The sequence below is a fragment of the Rhinoderma darwinii genome, chromosome 6 (assembly GCF_050947455.1).
Source record: "Rhinoderma darwinii isolate aRhiDar2 chromosome 6, aRhiDar2.hap1, whole genome shotgun sequence".
Taxonomy (NCBI): Eukaryota; Metazoa; Chordata; class Amphibia; order Anura; family Rhinodermatidae; genus Rhinoderma; species Rhinoderma darwinii.
The window spans coordinates 127413018-127434823 of NC_134692.1; the positions used below are offsets into that span (position 1 = coordinate 127413018).

The window sequence follows — 21806 nt, forward strand, 5'->3', positions numbered from 1 at the left end:
ATATTTAGGACCATAAACTGCATTTACCTTCTTCGTTTCACATACTCTGCTGAGGACACCCAGGTTGGCTACATCCTTTCTTTCAATGGCTGGTTAGAATATGTCCTCTCATACGCCAAGGGTGTTGGAATCGACCCAAGGATTTAGAAAGATGATGGGGCAAACAAGCACCAAGATCTCATGTCCCATGAGGTTAGGGGTGCGAGGATGTCAACCACAAGGCCCATTTTAGTCTTTGCTATAGGGTTCCCTCTCCTCCATATAGTCCTTTGAATGATGATATTATTGGCGATGTGTGGACACTTGGGTGGCCAGTGGGTATGGTCAACAGATTTTTGGAATACTTTTTGTGCCAAAACTCAGTTACTTTGAGCTATATCACTGTTTTATACGGTACCCAAGAACGTCAACTTATCTACAATGTTGACCAAGATGATGGTGAAGTTTCTAACGCATTAATTTCACAATTTGGTTATAACCAGATTCTTTCCTTGGTAGTAGCAAACTCTGAAACATCGGTACACAAGTGCATAACTGCTTAGTAGACAGGGCAACAAGTCTCACCGGGGGTAATTACATTCCTGGAAACGCTGCTATAAGGCACCTCACTTCTGTAGAGAATATAATTCTCCTGTCACAATAAATTGATTGGCATGGTATGGATTCCTATTGTGTTTCACATCACAGTAGATTGCAAACACCTGTCTGTGCCTCCTTCACTAGTTCTTCCCATCTTCGGTACAGCTGTGGTATGGCTATTTTAAGAATTGAGCAATAATAATGGCACAAACATCTGAACATACTGTACCTCGTTCCTCCAATACCGCTGCATGCTCTCTTGTTTCTGAAGAACACTTCTCATTCTATCGAAAAAATCTCCCGTCTTCTCACTGGGAAGGAAAAAAACATTACATTGATGAAAGGAATAAACACTTAAAGAGACACATTTGCTAAAATTGTACATCTGTCGTCCTTTAACAATGGGTGGTTGGTAAATAGCAGGATGTTAATTCTTAACTGCATTTAAATGTCATTGCATTTTTTGAATACGTCTTTCATTTTTAAGGATGGCAAAAAAAAATTTTTTAATTTAAAGATCCCTTTATCTTTTTTACCCCAAAAGCTTCTATTTTTACCTTAGTTGCACCATTTTTTCTATTGTACTCATACAGTATTTAGACTCCTATATTAGTGTGTCTTTAAGCAATACGAAAATTAGAAGTATTAGATTGTGATCTACTCAATCTATCACCTTTATCTACTCAAGTCTCACCCGAAATCATATGCCTAAGATAGCAATACTAAGTGAGAGTTCTGCACAAGGGTGTGCACACCATAGAGGTAGCCCATGCGACCCTTATTAGGCCTCTGGAGAGAATGGGCCAATTCCAGGTTGGCTTTGACCCCATTTTAATGGGTGATGAGAACATACACAGTGATGGGGTCTCCACAGATGCTGTAGTGTTTGAAAACAAATGGTAAACCATAACAATAAGATGGGGGCACTAGGACCTCCTGTCCCAGGTGGTGGTGTTGTCAAGCAGCACCTCAAAAAAGGAGTCTAATTTAAATCTTTGCTATGGGACCCTCTGTCTCCTACATATGCCACTGGTTTTGCAGTATATCTTACGAAGGGTGATAATATCCTGTGTCGATTATAGGACAATAAACAGGTTTTCCTAATGGGGTACCAACTGTAGCAACGTCCATAAGAGGGACATAGTGATTTAACAACGGAGGGATGTCAAAGAGAAAGGGAAGAGGGAATAATGATCGAGAACAGAGAAGAAATGCAAAATGGTAAGAGATCAAAGAGGAGAACATCTTAAGGTATTTAGACAAGTGCTTCTCACGGTGAGGCAGGTCTTACCTGGGAGGCATTACACTACCTATCAAGTATTAGTGGATGTCTCACAGGAGTAAATGCGGGAATCCTTCTGTCCTGGGACGGGATACTTTTGTCCTATCACAGACAGCTTCAGCCAAGAAGCAGATCGGAACAGGAAGATTCAAGCGGACGAGAGTTGTAATGCCAGAAGAGACAGTGGAGGTGAGTGTTGTGCTGACTGGGGGCACTAGGTCTACATATTGGCACTGTTGTGGAGGCACTGTGGGTCCTAAGAAGTTTGCCAAGGTATGCAATGCCTTGATTTGATTAGGTCCAAGAAAAAAGTTTGAGAAGCCTAGATGGTGTAATGAAAGCTGATCAGTTACAATAAACCTACTAGCGGCTGTTGTCCATGGTCAAGTGGGTCCCCATTCGTAGCTTTGCTATTGGGTCTTATGCCATTGAGACATCATTTGGAAATATGGAATATTCATAGATTCTTAAAGGGGTTGTCCAGTTTAGAAAACCCATTTTTTATATATCCTATTAGGTTATTCTGAGTCAATAGAAGGTGGGCTCGTCTGTTCAGGATCCTCATCTCTTGGCCAGAGTGAAGAGCACCTCTCACTCTGGAGCACCTGTCCTGCATTACAAAGACAACCCTTTGAGTTTAATGGGCACTGTGTAATGCTTAATTTCCCCTGTGGTGGCGCTGCAGGGAAATTGAACACTTACTGTCAGGGTTCCCTACAGATTACAGCTGATCGTTAGGGGTCTGAGCAGGGGGAAACTTTGTAAACTGCTTATTTTTAAGGAACCCTTCTAAAAAGTAGGGATTGTCAAAAGTGGAAAACCCCTTTAATAAAGGACTTCCGATATTCAATATTTGTCTAAGTGATACTTCTACGAATGCATAATATGATTAATATTTTACCATTATTAAAAGTAGATTTGGTTAATGCTTCCAATGTTATCCCTGAAAAAATAAGTCATTTTCCCTCTGGACTCAATACAGAGTTGATTATTCTATTGTATCAGCTGGCAGTGGGTCTCTCAATAGCTCTTTCGATAAACAATTGCCTGCGCATAATTACAAAGCTGCATGGAAAACACACTGCTTGCTTAATCAATATAGCTTTCTACAGGAGCTCAACTAGAACTGTGCAACGATGGGGGGGGGGGGCACTTAATATTCACGCTGTTAATTTGTTCATAAATACTAATCTTATTGAACTTTTAAAATATCAAAAGCAAAAAGATACAATAGAACCGACAGATAGAAGAAAAATACATTTATAGACCGTTTAATTTGATTATGGATGGAGGGTGGAGATTGGGTCTTAAAGGAACACCCCAATCAAATCTGACACACTGCTTCATGACTAATGCAGTGCCTGAATGGGTGGAGCATGACACGGGGATGCTTTCTTTAGTAATGTTTTAATCCCTATGTCATGCACACCCACCCATACATATCACAGTTAGATAGATCTCATTGTTTTTGGCATGACCTGCCAACATCTAATGTGTATGATAGGTGGTAGACCCAGCCGCCCGCTATCCATTTTTGGGACAAATTAGCATTTGGGAAAGGTTTTCTACCGCTGATGAAATATTCTGGAATTGGCATATACAAATGTAGCATGTTCAGAGGTGGGAAACCAAAATAATTAAGGAAATGGTTGAGTAGATTGGAGCACAAAAATTTACCGTAATAGTCTGGAGATTAAGGGCTGACCTAATAGATCAAGGGGGGATATAGAGATCTGTCTTATTATCTGTGTATACCCCGGCCCATAAAATCTAGAGAAAAGAAGGTTTCACATCATTAACTAGATTTATTCCAAATATTCCATATTTGAAGATTAATTGTTTTAACTTGATGCCAGTGGGAAACTACCTCATGAGGACTGTTTTTGATCGATAGGAATTAACATGAAATGATAATAGGTTCAACTATATAGACACATGTCTTATGTAACTTTGGACAATTTGTTTTTGGTAGTAGGGTCCCCCAATGATAATATGCTCATGGGTTGTCCTGCTATTGGGACTCCAGCGATAAATCTGTGAATAGCAGCAAGTGCTCAGTTCCCCTGCAGCGCCTCCGCAGGACAAATTAAACATTACCTAGTGCCCATTGCAAACATTGGACTTTCCACGTAATGCATGAAGGTGCCGCATCCTCCAGAATGAGATGAAGATCCAAAATTTGGGACTTTTCTCAATGCAGATCACTGAAAATGGGTTTTATAAACCAAACAACTCCTGTATGGAACTGTCGTATTCGAATGTGGATGGTGAGGTTAAAAAAATAAAGTTTGGGGACTTTTGCTGTTTAACATGCAGTCTGCTTTCTTCCATAGTGTTCACTCTTTTTTCTATAACATTTTCATCCATCTTCATTCGTAATATCCCATATATTTTAGGTATAATTTGCAGAATCTGCGCATATTATATCATTATAATCATGGTTATGTAAGTGAACCTTTGCCCTGTTGCTTTGATACAGTTCTCATTAAAAGGGACTTTACATATAGTGTACGCTCTGCTCCGGTATACATGTGAGCTGTGCTAAGATTATAGACAGGGAGCAGCGAGAGCGGGAAAAGAAAACACAACTTTGATGTCTTATGCAAACCAGTTTTTTATGGCAAACATTTTCCCCTTTAACAGATTCTCCGACTGATGTCTGTGAAAAATCCTTCATTATAATTTCCCACGGACTATAAATTGCTGGATGAATATTTTTATATGGTATGTAAGACAAGTTCTAGAGCGGTGCCGTTTGCTATTTCAACCAACTACACCATAAACATGCATGCTCGGCCAAGTACGTATATTTTTTTATCGGGAAAAGGAGCCCTTTTACACGCGCCAATTATCGGGCAAATGCACATTCATCGGATGATCTGATTTAGTTTATGCAGCACTAAATATTATCGTTTTCGGCAGCACATCTGTGTAAACAGGGAGATGTGCTGTCGACGTGATGGAAATGTACGGGGACGAACGATCGTAGTAACGATCGTCACTCCCTTTGTGAGATGTCTTGTTGATCGGCGCTTGTTACACGGCCCATAATGGCCTGTGTAATAGGACCTAAAGTCACTTCCTGACCTCTCGGACAGCAGGGAACAAAGGACCAGACATGTTGAAATCCAACATGCCCAAACCTACTTTCCAAAGACATCTGCCAACGGGATAGAGTTCGGAGGCCCCCTACACATAAGATCCAGTTCCAAAAAAGTCTGTGGGTTCAGTTGTCTTTTATCCTATATGTTTGGCCAGTTATAACCACCATGCATGTGGTTAGTTTGCATCTTTCGACATTATAAACACATTAGTCCCAATTTGCTATGGTTACCAAAAACAGCAATACACATAACATGACACATATCTCCTCTTTTCTCTCACATTACTTACATTAGTTACTTTATCCAAGTACGGATTGTCTAGCTTTCAAAATGACAACATAAAAACTATTCTAGATAGCCAGTACATGTATATTTATTGGAGGTATATGTCGCATTTTGAATAGTCACCGTATGACCTGTGCAATTTGTAACTAAGGTGGCATTTAACATGATAATTATTTAAATTAGCCCATATTCTCCATATATAGAACTGTATGCTTTGTAGCTAGGCTTTCCTTTACCCGGGCAAACTTTTATTTGGCCATGTATTTAAATACCCTGGCCAAGGCAAAGTAGCTTGCAGAGGCTCCCCTCCGGCACACAGCACCCTGGTCATAGCCCCGAACCAGGGATTGAGCCTTCTGCATGGTACAGCTGCCTGTGGGATGTTCCTCCTACTATAGTACCAAGTATTTGAACTAAACATGCACACTTTAAAATTTCTATTTTTAATTTACAATATCAAAATTAAAAAAACACAGAGGAATAGTCCCGGAGGGATCAAAGACAATCTGGGATTCCTTTGATGAACTACATAGCTAAAAAGAGTTACAAACTAAGTTACATGATTGCACCCAATTACAGCCACAAGTTTAGGGATAAAATGGCATCTTGCAGGTAAAAAAAAAAACACATACAAAAACAAAGTAAATTAAGATTTTATTATACTGTACTGGAAAAAAATATATTGAAAAAACATTTCTGATTTCTACCGTAATTACTGCCACTTTGCCAAGATATAACATTGATTCTCGTTGATGCCAAACACAGTCAGTTTCCATTTTTGTAACATTGTTGCGTTTACTCTTGCTGTCATGTTTTTGTCGGAAATTTTGTATAAATCCATGTGACATGTATCAAAATGTTTCAAAGACGTTTCCTGCTGGAAGCCATTCCCTACACATCTGCTGTAAAAGACATTACCATGTTTGATCAGGGGTCCGCAGCACTAGGCCTTGATGGAGTCCTGTCACAAGACAGTATGGCAAAAAGAATATTATCACATGCTCACTGGCAGGAAATGCCCGCAACAGAGCAAATGGACGAGCTACAAGCAAACAACGTATGACCTGTTCTTTATATTAGGTGATTTTCCGGTGTGCCTGAAATCGATGTGAAGAGTTGCATTGTTGAAAACTGGCTTTGTTTTATAGCAAAAATACCCAAAATTTTTTTGTTACTTTACGCCATACTTTGGGCAACACTGATATACTGGGGAAGATTCACCAAGTTAAATGCGCCAGAATCCTACCTCTATTCATGCCAAAAAATTGGTCTACATGCCTTGCACCAGATTTATTAGGTGTCTTAGTCACTTTTTGCACCTCGATAATTTTGGAAAAAAAAGGAGAGTGAATGAGAGGAAAAAAGTGAGGTTTAAAATGCACCAAAATTGTTCTAAAGTAAACCAAGAGGTGGTGTCAGGAAGAGAAAAGGGTCTAATATTGGTCTAGTTTTAAGCGGTCTAGGTTAATGATGTACAAAAAAAAAAAAAGCATAGTACCATGTTAGCCAGAAAAAATTATGCTATATTAAATACTGTCAAAAAAGACAAAAATTATTAGGCCTTGTTTACCCAGAGGAATTTGCAGGCAGAAAAAAAATCTATTTTGATCTGCCTGCACTTTTCTCGCAGAGCTTTTTACCAAGTTCTGTACTGTCTTTGCTCTAACCCTCTAGCTCTAGCTAAAGATCTAGAAATACTTCCTATTCACTCTATTGAGGCCCGCGGACAAAAAACGCTGCAAAAAACACGCTTTCTCAGCCTTCCATTTATTTCAATGGGAGGTCAAAGGCAGAACCGTGTCAAGAAAGAAAGAACATGCCGATTTTTCCCCCCGCAATCGGCTAAAAGCTGCCTCAGAAAAAAACGCCTCCGTCTCCCATTGAAATCAATGGGAAGCGGTTTCGGGCGTTTTTTGGCGATGATTCCGCATTAAAGATCAGTGCCAAAAAACTCAGTGTGAACTGGCCCTTATAGGTATGATACATTTAGGTTAATGACAGTAATATTAAATCTGCCCCACTGTGTTCAGGGGCAATTGGAAAAAGTATTTTTAATGGGGGCTTTCCAAGTGCGTTTGTGCCCACAACGGAGAAAGCAAAATGCCCCTTATTATACAGACTTTACCAACTGGCTACATAAACGACATCGTACATTTTTACATGGGGTAGTTTAGGGGTTAATACTCCTAGTGGTCTAGTGTGGTTTTGCAGTTAATATCGAATATCTCTGTTGGTCTAAGGTGCAGAAGGGGTTAATAATGATGTACATTATACATGGTGGTTATGGGTTATGTTCTAGTGATCAGTGGGGACCCAGCGATGAAAAATATCACGTGTGTAGATAGGAAATAAATGTATTTGATGGGGAAAAAAAACAACTTTAAATCTCTTAAGCTGCGGTTCTATCATTTTTCTTTTTGGATGTTGTACAATGTAACGTTGACATCGACCTCCCCGTGGATCTGTAACCTGGGAATAAATTGAATAATTGCGCCACGTTCGCTTGTCAATCATGAACACACTGAAGATCACCCATTGTTGAGGAATCTGCAACATTATTATTTTCCAGCATCTATCTCTATATAGAAGGAAATAATATTTAGTGACAGTTCATAAAACCATGTAAATATTCCTTCCGAGTGCAGCAAAGGTTACCTCTCTTTCCTGCTTCCTTGTATTCTTTTTCATACAGCCGCTCAGTTGCTATGATACCATCATTTACTTTGACCTTTATTTGCCGTGAAAAATGCTTATATTGAATTACTGGGTTTTAGCAAAAGGCACAATGTTGATGCTTTTGCCAAAAGACTGCTGGGTGGATTTTAAACTAGCTTGGAGGTCACTAAGGCGAGTGAGCAGTGCTCAGTGCTATAAATATAGAAGTATTGTTCTCTGGATGATATGTTATTGTACAAAAATAAAATACAATAAAAAGTAAAAAAGTTTTGGACAATAAAAAAATGACAATAAATCCCCCAAAAATTTTCCTTTGAGGCGGTGCTAAACGTCTCTCCTTCATATACTCTTCAACTGTGGCTTAATGTGAAAAGAATGGCGGGATTCCAGAGAGACCGCAAGAACGCAGTCTCCTGTCATCGGGCTTGTCGCTTCTCAATAATATGAGCTGAGCTTATCTGACAGAGCTGCACTTCACTGAATGCTGGAGAGGCTGAGCACATTGACATTTTCACTCCGGGAATGTTTTTAATCATACCTTGAGGACCAGTTAAAATAAAGACCTCAGTTTTGCTAACCTTATCCAGCACCCATATCCATTTTTCGATCCTAATACTTTACCTAACGTACCTAGTGGGATAGAAACAGAAGTCTGAAAGGTTAAGGGGTCTCAAGTATTACTTTATTGAAATTCATCCTGGCTTACAACCCTGCTGTGTGCAGCCCTGTTCACCGCGGCCAAAAAACGGCCATAATTGACTCCCATTGATTTCAATGGGAGGTGGAGGCGTTTTTTTTACCGCAAGCAAAAAAAACGCTTGCGGTAAAAAGAAGCGACATGCCCTATCTTGAGGCGTTTTCCGCCTCAAAAACCCCATTGAAATCAATGGGTGACGTAAATAAACGCGTTTTTTTTCCGGCAAAAAAAACGCTCACGGTTAGTCCATCTTTCTGTTAAAGAGATAGCTAAAAAAAAGCCTAAAAAAAAAATGAGGAGACAAGGAAGGGCATACATAGCATAAGGGGCCCTTGGAGAAATGGAGCCCAGCTCTAGTTGGCCTCATCCCCTTTGCTACTGGGTGGCGAGAACATGTGTAAAATTTCACAATTCGGATTAACTGCATTGTTAGCAAACATAGGTATGGAAAAATTGGCCTAAGTTTATGAAAAGTGCATGGAGGGGGAAACAAACATCAGGCCTTTCAATCCTAGGTGTCAATAGCATGGTGGGCCCAATTTGATCTTCGCTATGGGACCCCCTCTCTTGTATGTACACAAGACATAATCCTGCTAAAATAATTTTCTGTCATGCATAGTCATAAAAAGTCCCCTACCGATTTCCAAAATTGGCCAGTACCAGTCTATATAGGACTACGGCATGACTTGGAAATTTTTTGTTCCTTGAAGAGTTCATCAACCAGTGGCTTGTGGCCACATGTGACTCTCAGGTGCCGTGTATGTGACGTCCTAGCTGGTGGCAGCTCTAAATACTATTTTAATCTATTGGTATGTAATAGTATTATTGGCAGTTAACACTAGGGTTAAAACTAAGTTACTAGGTCATAGCTTTCATTTACTTTTTCCATTTAATACCCAATGTGGCTCAACACCATCGGTCATACTTAAAGGGGCTTGTAAGCTACAAAAATTTGGGACCTGTATTGTAAGAGATAACAATGGTCACATTTTCAGCTTTTTTTCTTTAGATTTTAATAGAAAAAAAACTGGTCAGTCAATAGCAGATATGTTTACGGGTCTCAGAAATGCGTAGCGCATTCTTCTGATGGGACAGTTCAGTCTTTTCCATAGAGTTGGGTATTCTAATAGGACGAAATAGGAAATATTAATGATCAAAACAAACACTTGGAGCTCAGCTAAGCAGTTAGAAGTGTGTCTGACGATAAGCCTGTCGACTGTTTCCAATGGCAACCAGCAGAACTATGAAAGCAGCCATCGAGTCAAAAACAGGCTATTACTCAGGATCAGTACAACTTAAGTAATGAAATTTGTTTGCAAAGATGCGTTTAAAAGGTGGACATTTCAAGGGTCACGTAGACGGGATGTATAATGTTGAGGAGTCTGATTGTTCCACTAGTTCAGGGGATGGTTAGTTTGTAAAAGGTGGGGACAACACATCACAGGTTGTGGTGGGCATATTTGCCATTCATGTTTTTTTCTTATACCTGGATTGGATCAAACAAGTAATAGAGGTATAAATGACTTCTACTTCACCCCACCACAGTAGTGGGACCTTGTCCTCAATGTTATTGGGGACCTCATTTGAGCTAAATCAGATTAAAAGATAAAATGTCTTCTCTGGCTAGAGAGAAAACCTTAGACCTAAGAATGAGAGATAACTTGTGAGATACACAGACTAAAATAGTCACAGAAAAGAAGGTTATTTACTCCGTAGGTGTTCTGTATTAGGGGACGCAAATCGTCAGTTAGACGTCATAAAAAATAATAGCTGCAGTGTAGGGGAATGGTGGTTACATGCTCTGCAGAAAATATATATGGCGACACAGTGCCTTAAAAATAGCGTATAAATGGCCTGATATAAAGTGAATTATACTTGAAAACATTACTAAAATATAATGCTGGCTGGGTAAAAGGTTCATAGAGTATCAAAAAAGGGGGAGAAAAAAAATTAAAGGAACTTTATAATTACCCTTCATTAAAAAAAATCCTACCATTTTGTGTATACAGCTCCTATACAGGCCTGTGTGTCTCCATGGTTACAGACTACAATCCTGCAGTCTTGTGTTGCTTTCTTTCCTCTGCCTCCTTCTTCTTGCTAACCTACAGGCATTAAATAGGGGCAAATGTAATGGTGTAACACATGACTGCAGGATCAGACTACACACAGGGCTTGTTTTATAGCCTGTAGCCATGGAAAACGATGGACTGGTTGGTAGGTGTCCCATAAATCATGTATATATAACTCATGCCAATTTTTTGCTTTCCAGGGTATTAACCAGTTTGTGAAATGGACCACGTGGGATACATGTTTTCTAAGTGTTTCTGCTACTATCTTAAGTTTACAAAGGCAAAGATTGAGTGACAGCTTGGCAAACTCGACACAATATGTAATTTGGTTGGTATCATATAAGGGCTCATGCAGTATAGCATGCCATTTTCTATTGGATGTTGAATTACGGAGATATTCCACCATAATACAGTCCCATACGGAAGGCACCATACGGCACACAGAGTGCCTTCGGGACCATAGCAGTGGCGTAGCTATAGGGGTCACAGCGGTCGCAGTTGCCCGCAGGCCCCCCCGTTGCCACGCAGCGCGCTGATACAAACTTTGTATGTGCCGTGATGCCAGCACTTCCTGATTACGGGCATGGTTTGTTTAGACGTCACAGTCACATGGTACACTCAGTGTACCATGTGACCGTGACGTCACGTGAGGGGGCGTTCCAGCCACTGTTGAAGAGCCGATGCGGAAGAGCATGGAAGACTGCAGGTGAGCTGCAGAGGGGGCCCGTAATGTATGTGTGTTATATTGTACTGTCTGTTGTATTGTACTGTCTGTGTTTGCGGTCGAGAGAGGAGAGGGGGGGCTTTAAATTACAGGCCCCCCCTCCTCTCTCCACCGTAAACACAAACTGCACGACACAATACATTACAAACTGTTTGTCGCATCCCCCTGGGGGGTCCTGTGAAGACCTCCGGGGGGTCGCGAACCACTCACCGAGGTCCTGCTTCCAACTGTATTTGCGTCCTCAGGACGCAGATCCAGTTTAATTCAATCCTGGAGCAAGGAGCTGATGGCTCCTTCCTCCAACATTCACTGTGCCGTGAGCTATTAGAGTCTCGGTGCAGACAGGCGCGATTTAGTGACGTCATCGCGCCTGTCTGCGCCGAGTCACTCAACAGGGCAAAGAAGGAGAAGGATCTCCTCCACCCGTCGTGGGAACTGGGATAGGTAAGTAACATTCTTATTTTTCTATTATGCACATATGGAGGAATTATACTGTATAAGGAGGGGGGCTAATATGGTGGCAGCTATGAGGGGCATTATACTGTATGGGGGGCTGATATGGTGGCAGCTATGAGGGGCATTATACTGTATGGGGCTGCTATGGGGGCATTATACTGTGTGGGGCAGCTATGAGGGACATTATACCATATGGGGTATGCTATGGGGCATTATACTGTCTGGGGGGCTGATATGGTGGCAGCTATGGGGGCATTACACTGTAGGGAGACAGCTATGGGGGCTTTATACTGTGTGGGGCAGCTAAAGGGGGCATTATATTGTATGGGGCTGCTATGGGGTCATTATACTGTATGGGGGCATTATACTGTGTGGGGCAGCTAAGGAGGGCATTATACTGTGTGGGGGCAGCTATGAGGGGCATTATACTGTATGTGGCAGCTATGGAGGCATTATACTGTATGGGGCTGCTATGGGGGCATTATACTTTATGGGGGGCATTATACTGTGTGGGGGCAGCTATGAGGGGCATTATACTGTGTGGGGGCAGCTATGAGGGGCATTATACTGTATGGGGCTGCTATGGGGGCATTATCCTGTAAGGGGGGGATTTATGAGGGGCATTATACTGTATGGGGTCTGCTATGGGGGCATTATAATGTGGGGGAGGTAGCTATGGGAGCATTATACTGTGGAGGGGTAGCTATGGGAGCATTATACTGTGGAGGGGTAGCTATGGGAGCATTATACTGTATGGGGGCAGCTACGGGGAGCATTATACTGTATGGGGGCAGCTAATGGGGGACATTATACTGTGGGGGCGGCTATGGGTGGAATTATATTGGGCGGACCGTTGGGCAAGGCGGCTGGCCATAGGCGTGGCATGGGTCTTGTGGTGTTGGGGAGGGGTAGGGGGGCCCAAGCTGAGTTCTTGCACCAGGGGCCATGAGCCTTTAGCTATGCCCCTGGACCATAGTATGGTTATACAGGAGGGGTCAGCAACCTTTGGCACTACAGCTGTTGTAAAACTACAACTCCCAGCATGCCCTGACCGTCAAAGACTTTATTATTCCAGCCAAACTCTGTCAGGGCATCCTGGGAAATGTAGTTTTACAACAGCTGTAGTGCCGAAGGTTTCTGACCCCTGCCAGGGTCTGTGCACAAAGTTTTGCCTTGTTCATGGACCTTGATACTGAAATGTTGGACCAAGAACCACGGAGAATAGAACATCATCATTAGAACAGTAGAAAGAGATGTTCACGATTTTTTTTTGCTACATTTTTTTAGAGAAGTATATGTTCACTTCATCTTTGAAACAACGTGCTTATTTGTCCATCTATTATGTTCCATACTTTAACATGGCACTAAATCCTGCCAGTGTGTGACATTTTCTCTACAAAATATTTTAAGCTGCACTTCACCTTGGGATTTTATATTTTCCCAGCTCGCTCCCAGCCGTCCATTATGTAATCAGTTCCTCTTATTTCGGGAAAGTAAAATGCCATTTGTGACAAGCCGTTTCTCCCTGGGTTTTCTCTTTGCCATTGGTTAATTATAATAATTTGTGATTGAGATTCTCAGAGTAGGCTTTATCTGCAATGCCCCACTGGGTTAGATTGTCAGGGAGTCGAGTTATTTGCCAAATTGATGGACACATTGAAAGCGCTGAAGATTGTGTTAAGAAGACAAACTGTGCACTCTATAGAGTATTCTGTGTCACTTCTTAAAGACGATATATTGAATAAAGAGCCTTGTGTACATCCTGCTAATAAAAAAGATGAATAATTTCCCTTTTCATTTTAATATAAAAAAAATAAATTAAGTAAAAAGAGCTTAATAAAGGGTGCATACTGTGGAAAATAACAATGGGGGCTCCTTCTGTTGCACGGCCCTGTGCCGTATGGTGCCTTTCGAATGGCACTGTACTACGGTGGAATATCAAGTTAACATCCAATAGAAAATGGCATGCTAGACTTTAAGGATCAGACAGAAAAACCCCTCTATATGCCTCTATATGAAATTAGAGGTGCAGTATGGCCCATAGACTTCTATGGGCGCTGTATTACAGCTCCATAAAATTTTCAACTTGTAATGTGGCCACTACCTGCCCCACACCTCAAAATACCTTGTCGCCTTTCTCAGACATGTACTACCTGGATAATCCTAACCACCATCAGGCATATCCCAAGGGCACGCATATAGGTTAGGGGGTCCGATTGTAACAGATAAAAATGGAGCAACCTGCTGGTGCCAATTACCCACACCACTAACCACTTGGTACTTTTTTGCCCTCATCTCCTTTCCGTAACCCTTTGGTTAATTCCCCACACCCTTGTTTGCTAACATTGTAGGGCTTGTGGAGAAGGAATCCCTGCCCTGTGTCTCACCCAACATTAAAATATAGGATGCAGTTAACCTGGGCTGGGCCTTCTTTCCCTCCAGGGGCCCCATAATTACACATTGACTGGCTCTATGGTATGGAAGACCTTACAAGTTCCCATGTCGGTGGGATGGCCTGCCTCAGTTTACTACTGGCTTTGTTGGTGCTTGGTTAAAAATAACCCTCCAATATTTCAACTACTGTTCTTATCATAGTCTAATAGCATAGTAAACATGGTTGCATATAGGTTATATAGGAAACGTCATACTTTTTTTTAATAAGCTGATCTGGGATCATTCAGTATAAAAGAGTCATGACACAATGGTTATATATGTAAGCAGTGGACTATAGTGCCCATTACATAGGCTCCATGGCTTCGACACTATAAAGTAGGCACCATGCTATGACAATACTTGTTGGACACTTATGAAGGCACTACTATTTGAACACCATTATGTAAGCAGTACTATATGAACATTATGATGAAGGCACTACTGTCTGGGCACTATTATTTACCGTTGCGGACGGTATATGTATTATTATGTGCAACTTTCTTTTGTGTGATATGTAATGAACTATAAGGTCAGCCTCAAAAAATCTGAAGAGCTGGGGATACTTTTCGTAGGATTTCTTTAAAAAAGTTATTATATACTTCTATTTAGTAACATTACAGTAAGATTCTTAAAAAGGTTTGCTGTGTAGTTTGTGTCCTCTCCTGGCCACTTCAAGGTCTCCCACAAGTAGAGCCTTGGGCAAGTAGTAAAAAAAACAAACCCACAAATCATCCCTACAATAAATACTGTGGCCACGGGTGGACATAGGCACGGCTTTACTGTTCTCTTACTGTACTCTTATACAGGCACCATTATTTGGGCAGCATTATGTAGGTACTACTGTTTCGGAACTATAAAGTAGGCACTGCTCTATGGTCACTGTTATGTAGACATATCTGTTATTTGAACACTATTTTTTTGACTCAATTATGTAAAGAGCTACACGTATAGTAAGAAACTAACACAATCACCTTAATTCTTAATGTTAATGACTTCAAACACGGTTTTGGAGTTTTAGGATTTACACCCCTGAATAACTAAGCCTATTTTTTTTGCAATTGATCTATCGTTATATTTTTGGATAGAAGAAGAAACTAGAGTTCTTGAAGGAAATTTTCCTAAACACTGGGAATACATAAAAGACTGCAGATGCCTTATGAAAAGTTGAAGTGATGATCATGGAGGCAGCAATACTAACTAGGGTTACTTATGTCATGTGATCGCAACCTTACCACCAGTCTAGAGCATCCTTCTATCCTCTAGACCGGTGGTCAGTCTCTGCAGTGTGCTCGTATTCCAGAAAACTAAAGTATACACTATCTGCAGATCTGTCCCTTGCAGAGCCTATTGACCATGCAGAGTAACAGATGAGCCTGTCCATTCTACGTCATATCCTCTGGGGCATGATAGGAGTTGTAGGCTGAAGTATATGAGATAGTATTCTCACATTCAGGAAGCCATATCCGAAACAGGAGTAGAAGGGGAAAATATGGCAGCTGGACTAAACGATGCTAAAACAGATGAAGACATTTTAGCCAACAAAAAAAAAGAGGAGTTCTTATTCATTTACTATGCTAAGCTAGATTAAAAAAACAAAAAAACACCAAAGTGCTTCTTAAGAAATGTAGCCAGAAGTAAGCAGAGTTTATAATGAGCTCAATCTGTATATACAGTGGATATAAAAAGTCTACACACCCCAGTTAAAATACCAGGTTTTTGTCATGTTACAAAATCAGTCCAAGATGAATCATTTCAGAACTTTTCCCACCTTTAATGTCACCTATAATCTGCACAATTGTATTGAAAAACAAACTGAAATCATTTAGGGTGGAAAAATAAAAACCAAAAATAATGTGGTTGCATAAATCTGCACACCCTTAAACTAATACTTTTGTTGAATTCCCCTTTGACTTTATGACAGCATTCAGTCTTTTTGGGTAGAAGTCTATCAGCATGGCATATCTTGACTTCACAATTGTTGGCCACTCTTCCTTGTAAAAGCTCCAAATCTGTCAGTTTGTGAGGTCATCTCCAGTACAGCCCTCTTCAGGTCACCCCACAGATTTTCAATGGGATTTAGGTCTGGGCTCTGGCTGGGCTGGTCCAAAACGTTGATCTTCTTCTGCTGAAGCCATTCTTTTGTTGATTTGGAGGAACGCTTTGGGTCATTGTTGTGCTGAAAGGTGAAATTCTTCTTCATCTTCAGCTTTTTATCAGAGGCGTGCAGGTTTTGTGCCAATATTGCCTGATATTTGGAACTGTTTATAATTCCCTCCACCTTGACTAAAGCCCCAGTTCCAGCTGCAGAAAAACAGCCCCAAAGCATAATACTGCCTCCACCACGCTGCCCCCACCATGCTCCATAATGCTGCCTCCACCATGCTCCCTGATGCTGCCCCCACCATGCTCCATAATACTGCCCCCACCATGCTCCATAATGCTACCCCCACCATGCTCCATAATGCTAGCCCCACCATGCTCCATAATGCTGCCTCCACCATGCTCCATAATGCTGCCTCCACCATGCTCCATAATGCTGCCTCCACCATGCTTAATTGTGGGTATGGTGTTCTTTTGGTGATGTGCAGTGTTGGCTTTGTGCCAAACATTCCCTTTAGAATTAGGCCAAAAAGTTGAACCTTCATCTCATCAAACCATAACATGTTTTCCCATATTCTTTTCGCAGACTTAATGTAGGTCTTTGCAAAACATAGCCGGGCTTGGATGTTTTTCTGTCCTGCCACCTAACCCCACAGCCCAGACATATGAGGAATATGGCAGATTGTTGTCACATGCACTACACAACCAGTCCTGCAGCTCCTTTAATGTTGCAGTAGGCCTCTTGGTAGCCTCCCGGACCAATTTTCATCTTGTCTTTTTATCAAGTTTTGAGGGACCTCCAGTTCTTGGTAATGTCACTGTTGTGCCAAATGTAATCCACTTCTTGATGACTGTCTTCACTGTGTTCCATAGTATATCTAATGCCTTGGAAATTCTCTGGTACCCTTCTCCTGACTGATGCGATTCAACACTCAGATCCCTTTGATGGTTACTCAGAATCACTTAAAATAATGGCAGCTGTGTACTGACTACCATTTAACATGAGTTTAAATGTGATTTGCTAATTCTGAACACAACCACATCCCCAATTATGAGGGGGTGTCCACACGTATGCAACCACATTATTGTAGTTTTTGTTTTTATTTTTCCCCTCTAAATGATTTCAATTTGTTTTTCAATGGAATTGTACAGATTATGGGTCACATTAAAGGCGGAAAAAGTTCTGAAATGATTCATCTTATGATTTTTTGTCATGACAAAAACCTGGCATTTTAACAGGAGTGTGTAGATTACATGCACTGTATGTTCTCTATGACACTTTTTTTTGTGTGACCTAGATTTATAAGTTGTGTCCAAAAAGCTAACCGGCGGATGAAATGTTTTAGTTATTTAATGTATAGCTCTTATATTATTTCACCTATAGACTTCTATAGGGATCTACTGTTCCTCTTTGATATGGAGGAGGCATACCAAGTTTTTTTTCTGTAAATTAAATAAACTGTCTGCTCCAGGGTCATCTGGTCCATCAGAATACCAGAAAATCCTTTAGTGGGCCCAGGCTGTGACACAATAACGGGCCCTAAAGCTCTAGTAGAAGACAACCCAATGGGAGCTGATTGTGGAGCCAAACACCACTAGCGTCTATTTACTATGGGATGATCACAAATAACATACTAGACCTTATTGATTATACATCCTGTGTGTACAATGATAACAACAAAGATTATGATGCCATTAACCCCTTAATGACCGGGCCTAGGAAGGCCATAATGACCAGCTAAATTTTTTAGTTTTTGCCGCTCTTCTTTTCAGCAGTCATAACTTTTTTATTTTTTTCATTGACGTGGCTGTATGAGGCCTTGTTTTATGCGTGATGAATTGTATTTTTTTTCTGCGTGGTTCGGGAGTAGAAAAAAAAATCACTGTGTATGTTATATCATTTATTTTTACGGCGTGAATATAGGAAGAAGCGATTTTCGGCATTGTTGTTTTGTATATTTTTAAACCCATTCCTGTTACACGCTCAATATGCTGTTAAATTAATTCTTCAGGTTATTACGGCCGTGTAGATACCGAATATGTGTAGGTTTTTTGTTTTTATTTAATGTATGGGCAGTAAAATATATTTTATGCAAAATGACGACTTTTTTTTGGGGACATTTTTTCTAATTTATTTTATGTCACATATTTTTTTTAAATCCAATTAAGGGATAACTTTATTTTTTACTTCTAATGTATTAGCATACTCTTGTATGCTAATGCATGATCTTCTGTGTTACTATGACACAGGCTGCTGTTAGGGCAGCACATAGTGTGCCCTAACAGAAGGCATACTGAGCAGACAGCCTGGGGTCCTATGTAGGCCCCCAGGGCTGACTGCAGACGGATTCCCCGGACTGAGATCGCATCACCGGGTTGCCGGTGACGCGATTGAAAAGGGGAGTCCCCTTTGATCATGCCGCGGACATGGACTGAGGCGATCAAAGGGTTAAGCAGCTGGAGTCGGAATGTTTTCCGATCCCAGCTGTGTTCAGCAGGCTGCTCTAAGTTCAGGAGTTGTTAGTTACAGCACCCGCTTAGAGGATGAGCGCTCACAGTCGCCAAAAGACGTCACTGTAGATGAAGCACCTGCACCGCCTGCCGTCAAAAAACGGTGTGCAGTCGTTAAGGAGTTAAAAGTGGACATGCATAAGTTCTGCATAGAGGGAGTGGAGGCCCTTAGACTGGGGATCCTTGGATTCACCAGAGGCGATGATCCTGACACTAGCCTTCTGTCCCTGAAACCATCAGTAGAATTCAGGCCCCATTTACATGATGCTCACAGAATAGTGGCAAGAAAAACTGCTACGAGAAAAATAAACGTAATTGGCAATACCGTGTCTGTAAAAGTCCGAACTATGACATTAATTATACCACACTGTGATTGCCATAAAAATAAAAAAATAAATACTCAATTGCTGATTTTTTTATCCCTTCACCTCTCCAAAAAAATGGTATGATAACTGATCAAAAAGCCCCCAAAATGGTACCATGGCAACTACAGTTTGCCCTCACACTGCTCCATCGACGAAAAAATAAAAAAAGTTATCGGTTTCAGAATATGGCTACACAATACAATATATATATTTATTTTTTTAACAAACGGTTTTCAATTTTTAAAAGTTGTGAAATGTAAAAAAAACGATATACATTTGAAATAGTCGTAATTGTATCGACCCGCAGAATAAAGTTACCCACAATTATTTTTTTTCACTTTTCACTGCCATTAAATTATATGGTACATTAAATAGTCCAATAAAAACAAAAATTGGTCCCGCAAAAAAACAAGCACTCATATGACTGTGTTGATGAAAAAAACGTTATGGCTCTTGAAAGGCGGGGAGGAAAAAATAGAAATTAAAAAACAAAAAAAGTCATATTTACCTGACTATTTAGGCTCTGCCATAACATAGTTTACAGTAAACATAAATGCTTATCGTACCGGTGTGAAAAGCAAAAACATCACTGTCGGTTTCTGAGACGCAGTAGGGTACGGGAAATCCTAGCCTCTCTGTATGATGCCATTTGGTCTCCATGACAACTGTCCTCCGAGAATCCTTACATCCAAATTGTCCAGCCTTTATTTGAAGGGTAATATTAATATATGCAGGCATTTCATTAACACAGATTTACAGCGCACACGGTCACCATTTGTTTTCATTTTAACCACATGAATACTTTATACGGTGTAAAATGAGCATCAAAGGACAATGCAATACAGAACATTATGTAACCAGGGGATGAAAACAATACATCTGTCTCATGTAAGCAACACAGTAGTAGAAATAATAATAAAGTATAAAATATAAATATGTATAGTTTATTATATTTTATCATTATACTGGGCTCGAAATATATATTTCAAACCTGTAGCTCTCAAGCTGCTGCAAAACTACAACTCTTAACATACCCTGACAGACTGCAAATGTCAGGGAAATGCTTTGAGTTGTAGTTTTGCCACAATTGGGGAACCCCAGGTCATAAATAGATCTATAAATCACAGCAACAAAATGTAATGATCTACTTTCAGCTGAATAGCTCGGACCTAATATCATGCCATGGCATTTGGTCACACTCCACGTTATACATTATAGGAGTTACCCAGTAAATCAAGCTTAAAATAAATATCCATCTTTTAACAACATGTCCGTTTTAGGATCAACATTCTGGGCTGATTAATTTCTTATATTTTTGTACTGGTCTGAGCTCTGTTTTTTCCTGATACAGAGCTACAAATCCTTGTTCATTAACCTAGAGTTAAATGCTAAAATTCTGTCTGATTGTAGTCACCACTAGGGGGAGCCTGGAAGCATATGGTTTTACAATTGAATTCAATGTATAAACACTATGTAATTGGCCCCTAAGCTCCCCCTAGTGGTGTTTGTATGCAGACAGAATTTTATCACTTAAAAAAGGGGTTTTCCACGTTCTGACAACTGATGACCTATCCACCGGATAGGTCATTACTATATGATCACTGCGTGTCCGACACCCGGACCCCACACCTGCCACTCCGGCTGCTTGCGGGCAAGGGACGATATTACCGGAAGCAGATAGTTCCAGTCAAAGAATAGCGGCTGAGCTGGAGAACTGCAGCTCTGCTCCTATTCAAGTAAATGGGCGCTATTCAGTGGTCGGAGCCATCTGCTTCCGGTTCCAACTACCGCATACCGTTCCAAACATTCGGTGCAATGGAGGCAGCCGAAGTGGCAGATTGGTGTGGGGTCCGGGTTACGGACACGCACCGATCACATACTGATGACCTATGCGGTGCATAGGTCATCAGTTGTCAGAAAGTGGAAAACCCCTTTAAAGGGGTTGTCCCAGAATCAAAAATGACCACATATACACAGTATAGGTGCTAATTGTCTGATCGCTGGGACTACCACCGATTTCAGGGGAATTGGAGTGCAGTGAGGAGGAGCTTGAATGTAGCTGCGGTCAAGCATGCGTCTGCCGCTCCATTCAAGGTCTATAAAAATGACGGAAACAGTCGAAAGCTGTTTTCCATCATTCCTGTGGACTTAAGTGGCAGCGCACAAGCTCGACCGCCATTCCACTCAATGTCCTCCTCACTGCAGTCGAACAGTGAGGATGAACAGGGGGGTCGTAGCCTCCGTTCTCACAATCGGGGAGGGTGACAGTGGTGGGACCTCCAGCGATCAGACAATTATCACTTATCCTGTGGATAGATTATATTTTTGATTCTGGTACTATCCATATTGAGTAAACACATCATAGCTGGAAAACCGAGGACACTTTTAAAAAGGTATGTACTGTATATTAGAGAGTATATTATTTTTTATTTGGGGGAGTTTCATGTTTCAGAAAATACCTTTAATGTGAATGTCTGCCTTCAAACCATTTCACACTTAACAAATACAATTCTTCTAAATGAAAA

General features: G+C 40.9%; 1 protein-coding gene across 2 annotated transcripts in view; it reads right to left on the minus strand.

Moving 5' to 3' along the window:
• Nucleotides 1-21806, minus strand: part of BAIAP3 (BAI1 associated protein 3) — a 162147-nt gene that overhangs the window by 75583 nt on the left and 64758 nt on the right. For both annotated transcript variants that reach the window (XM_075830316.1, XM_075830317.1), the window contains one exon: nucleotides 809-890. In XM_075830316.1, coding sequence (XP_075686431.1) covers nucleotides 809-890 — 82 coding nt within the window. The remainder of the gene's footprint in view (nucleotides 1-808; nucleotides 891-21806) is intronic.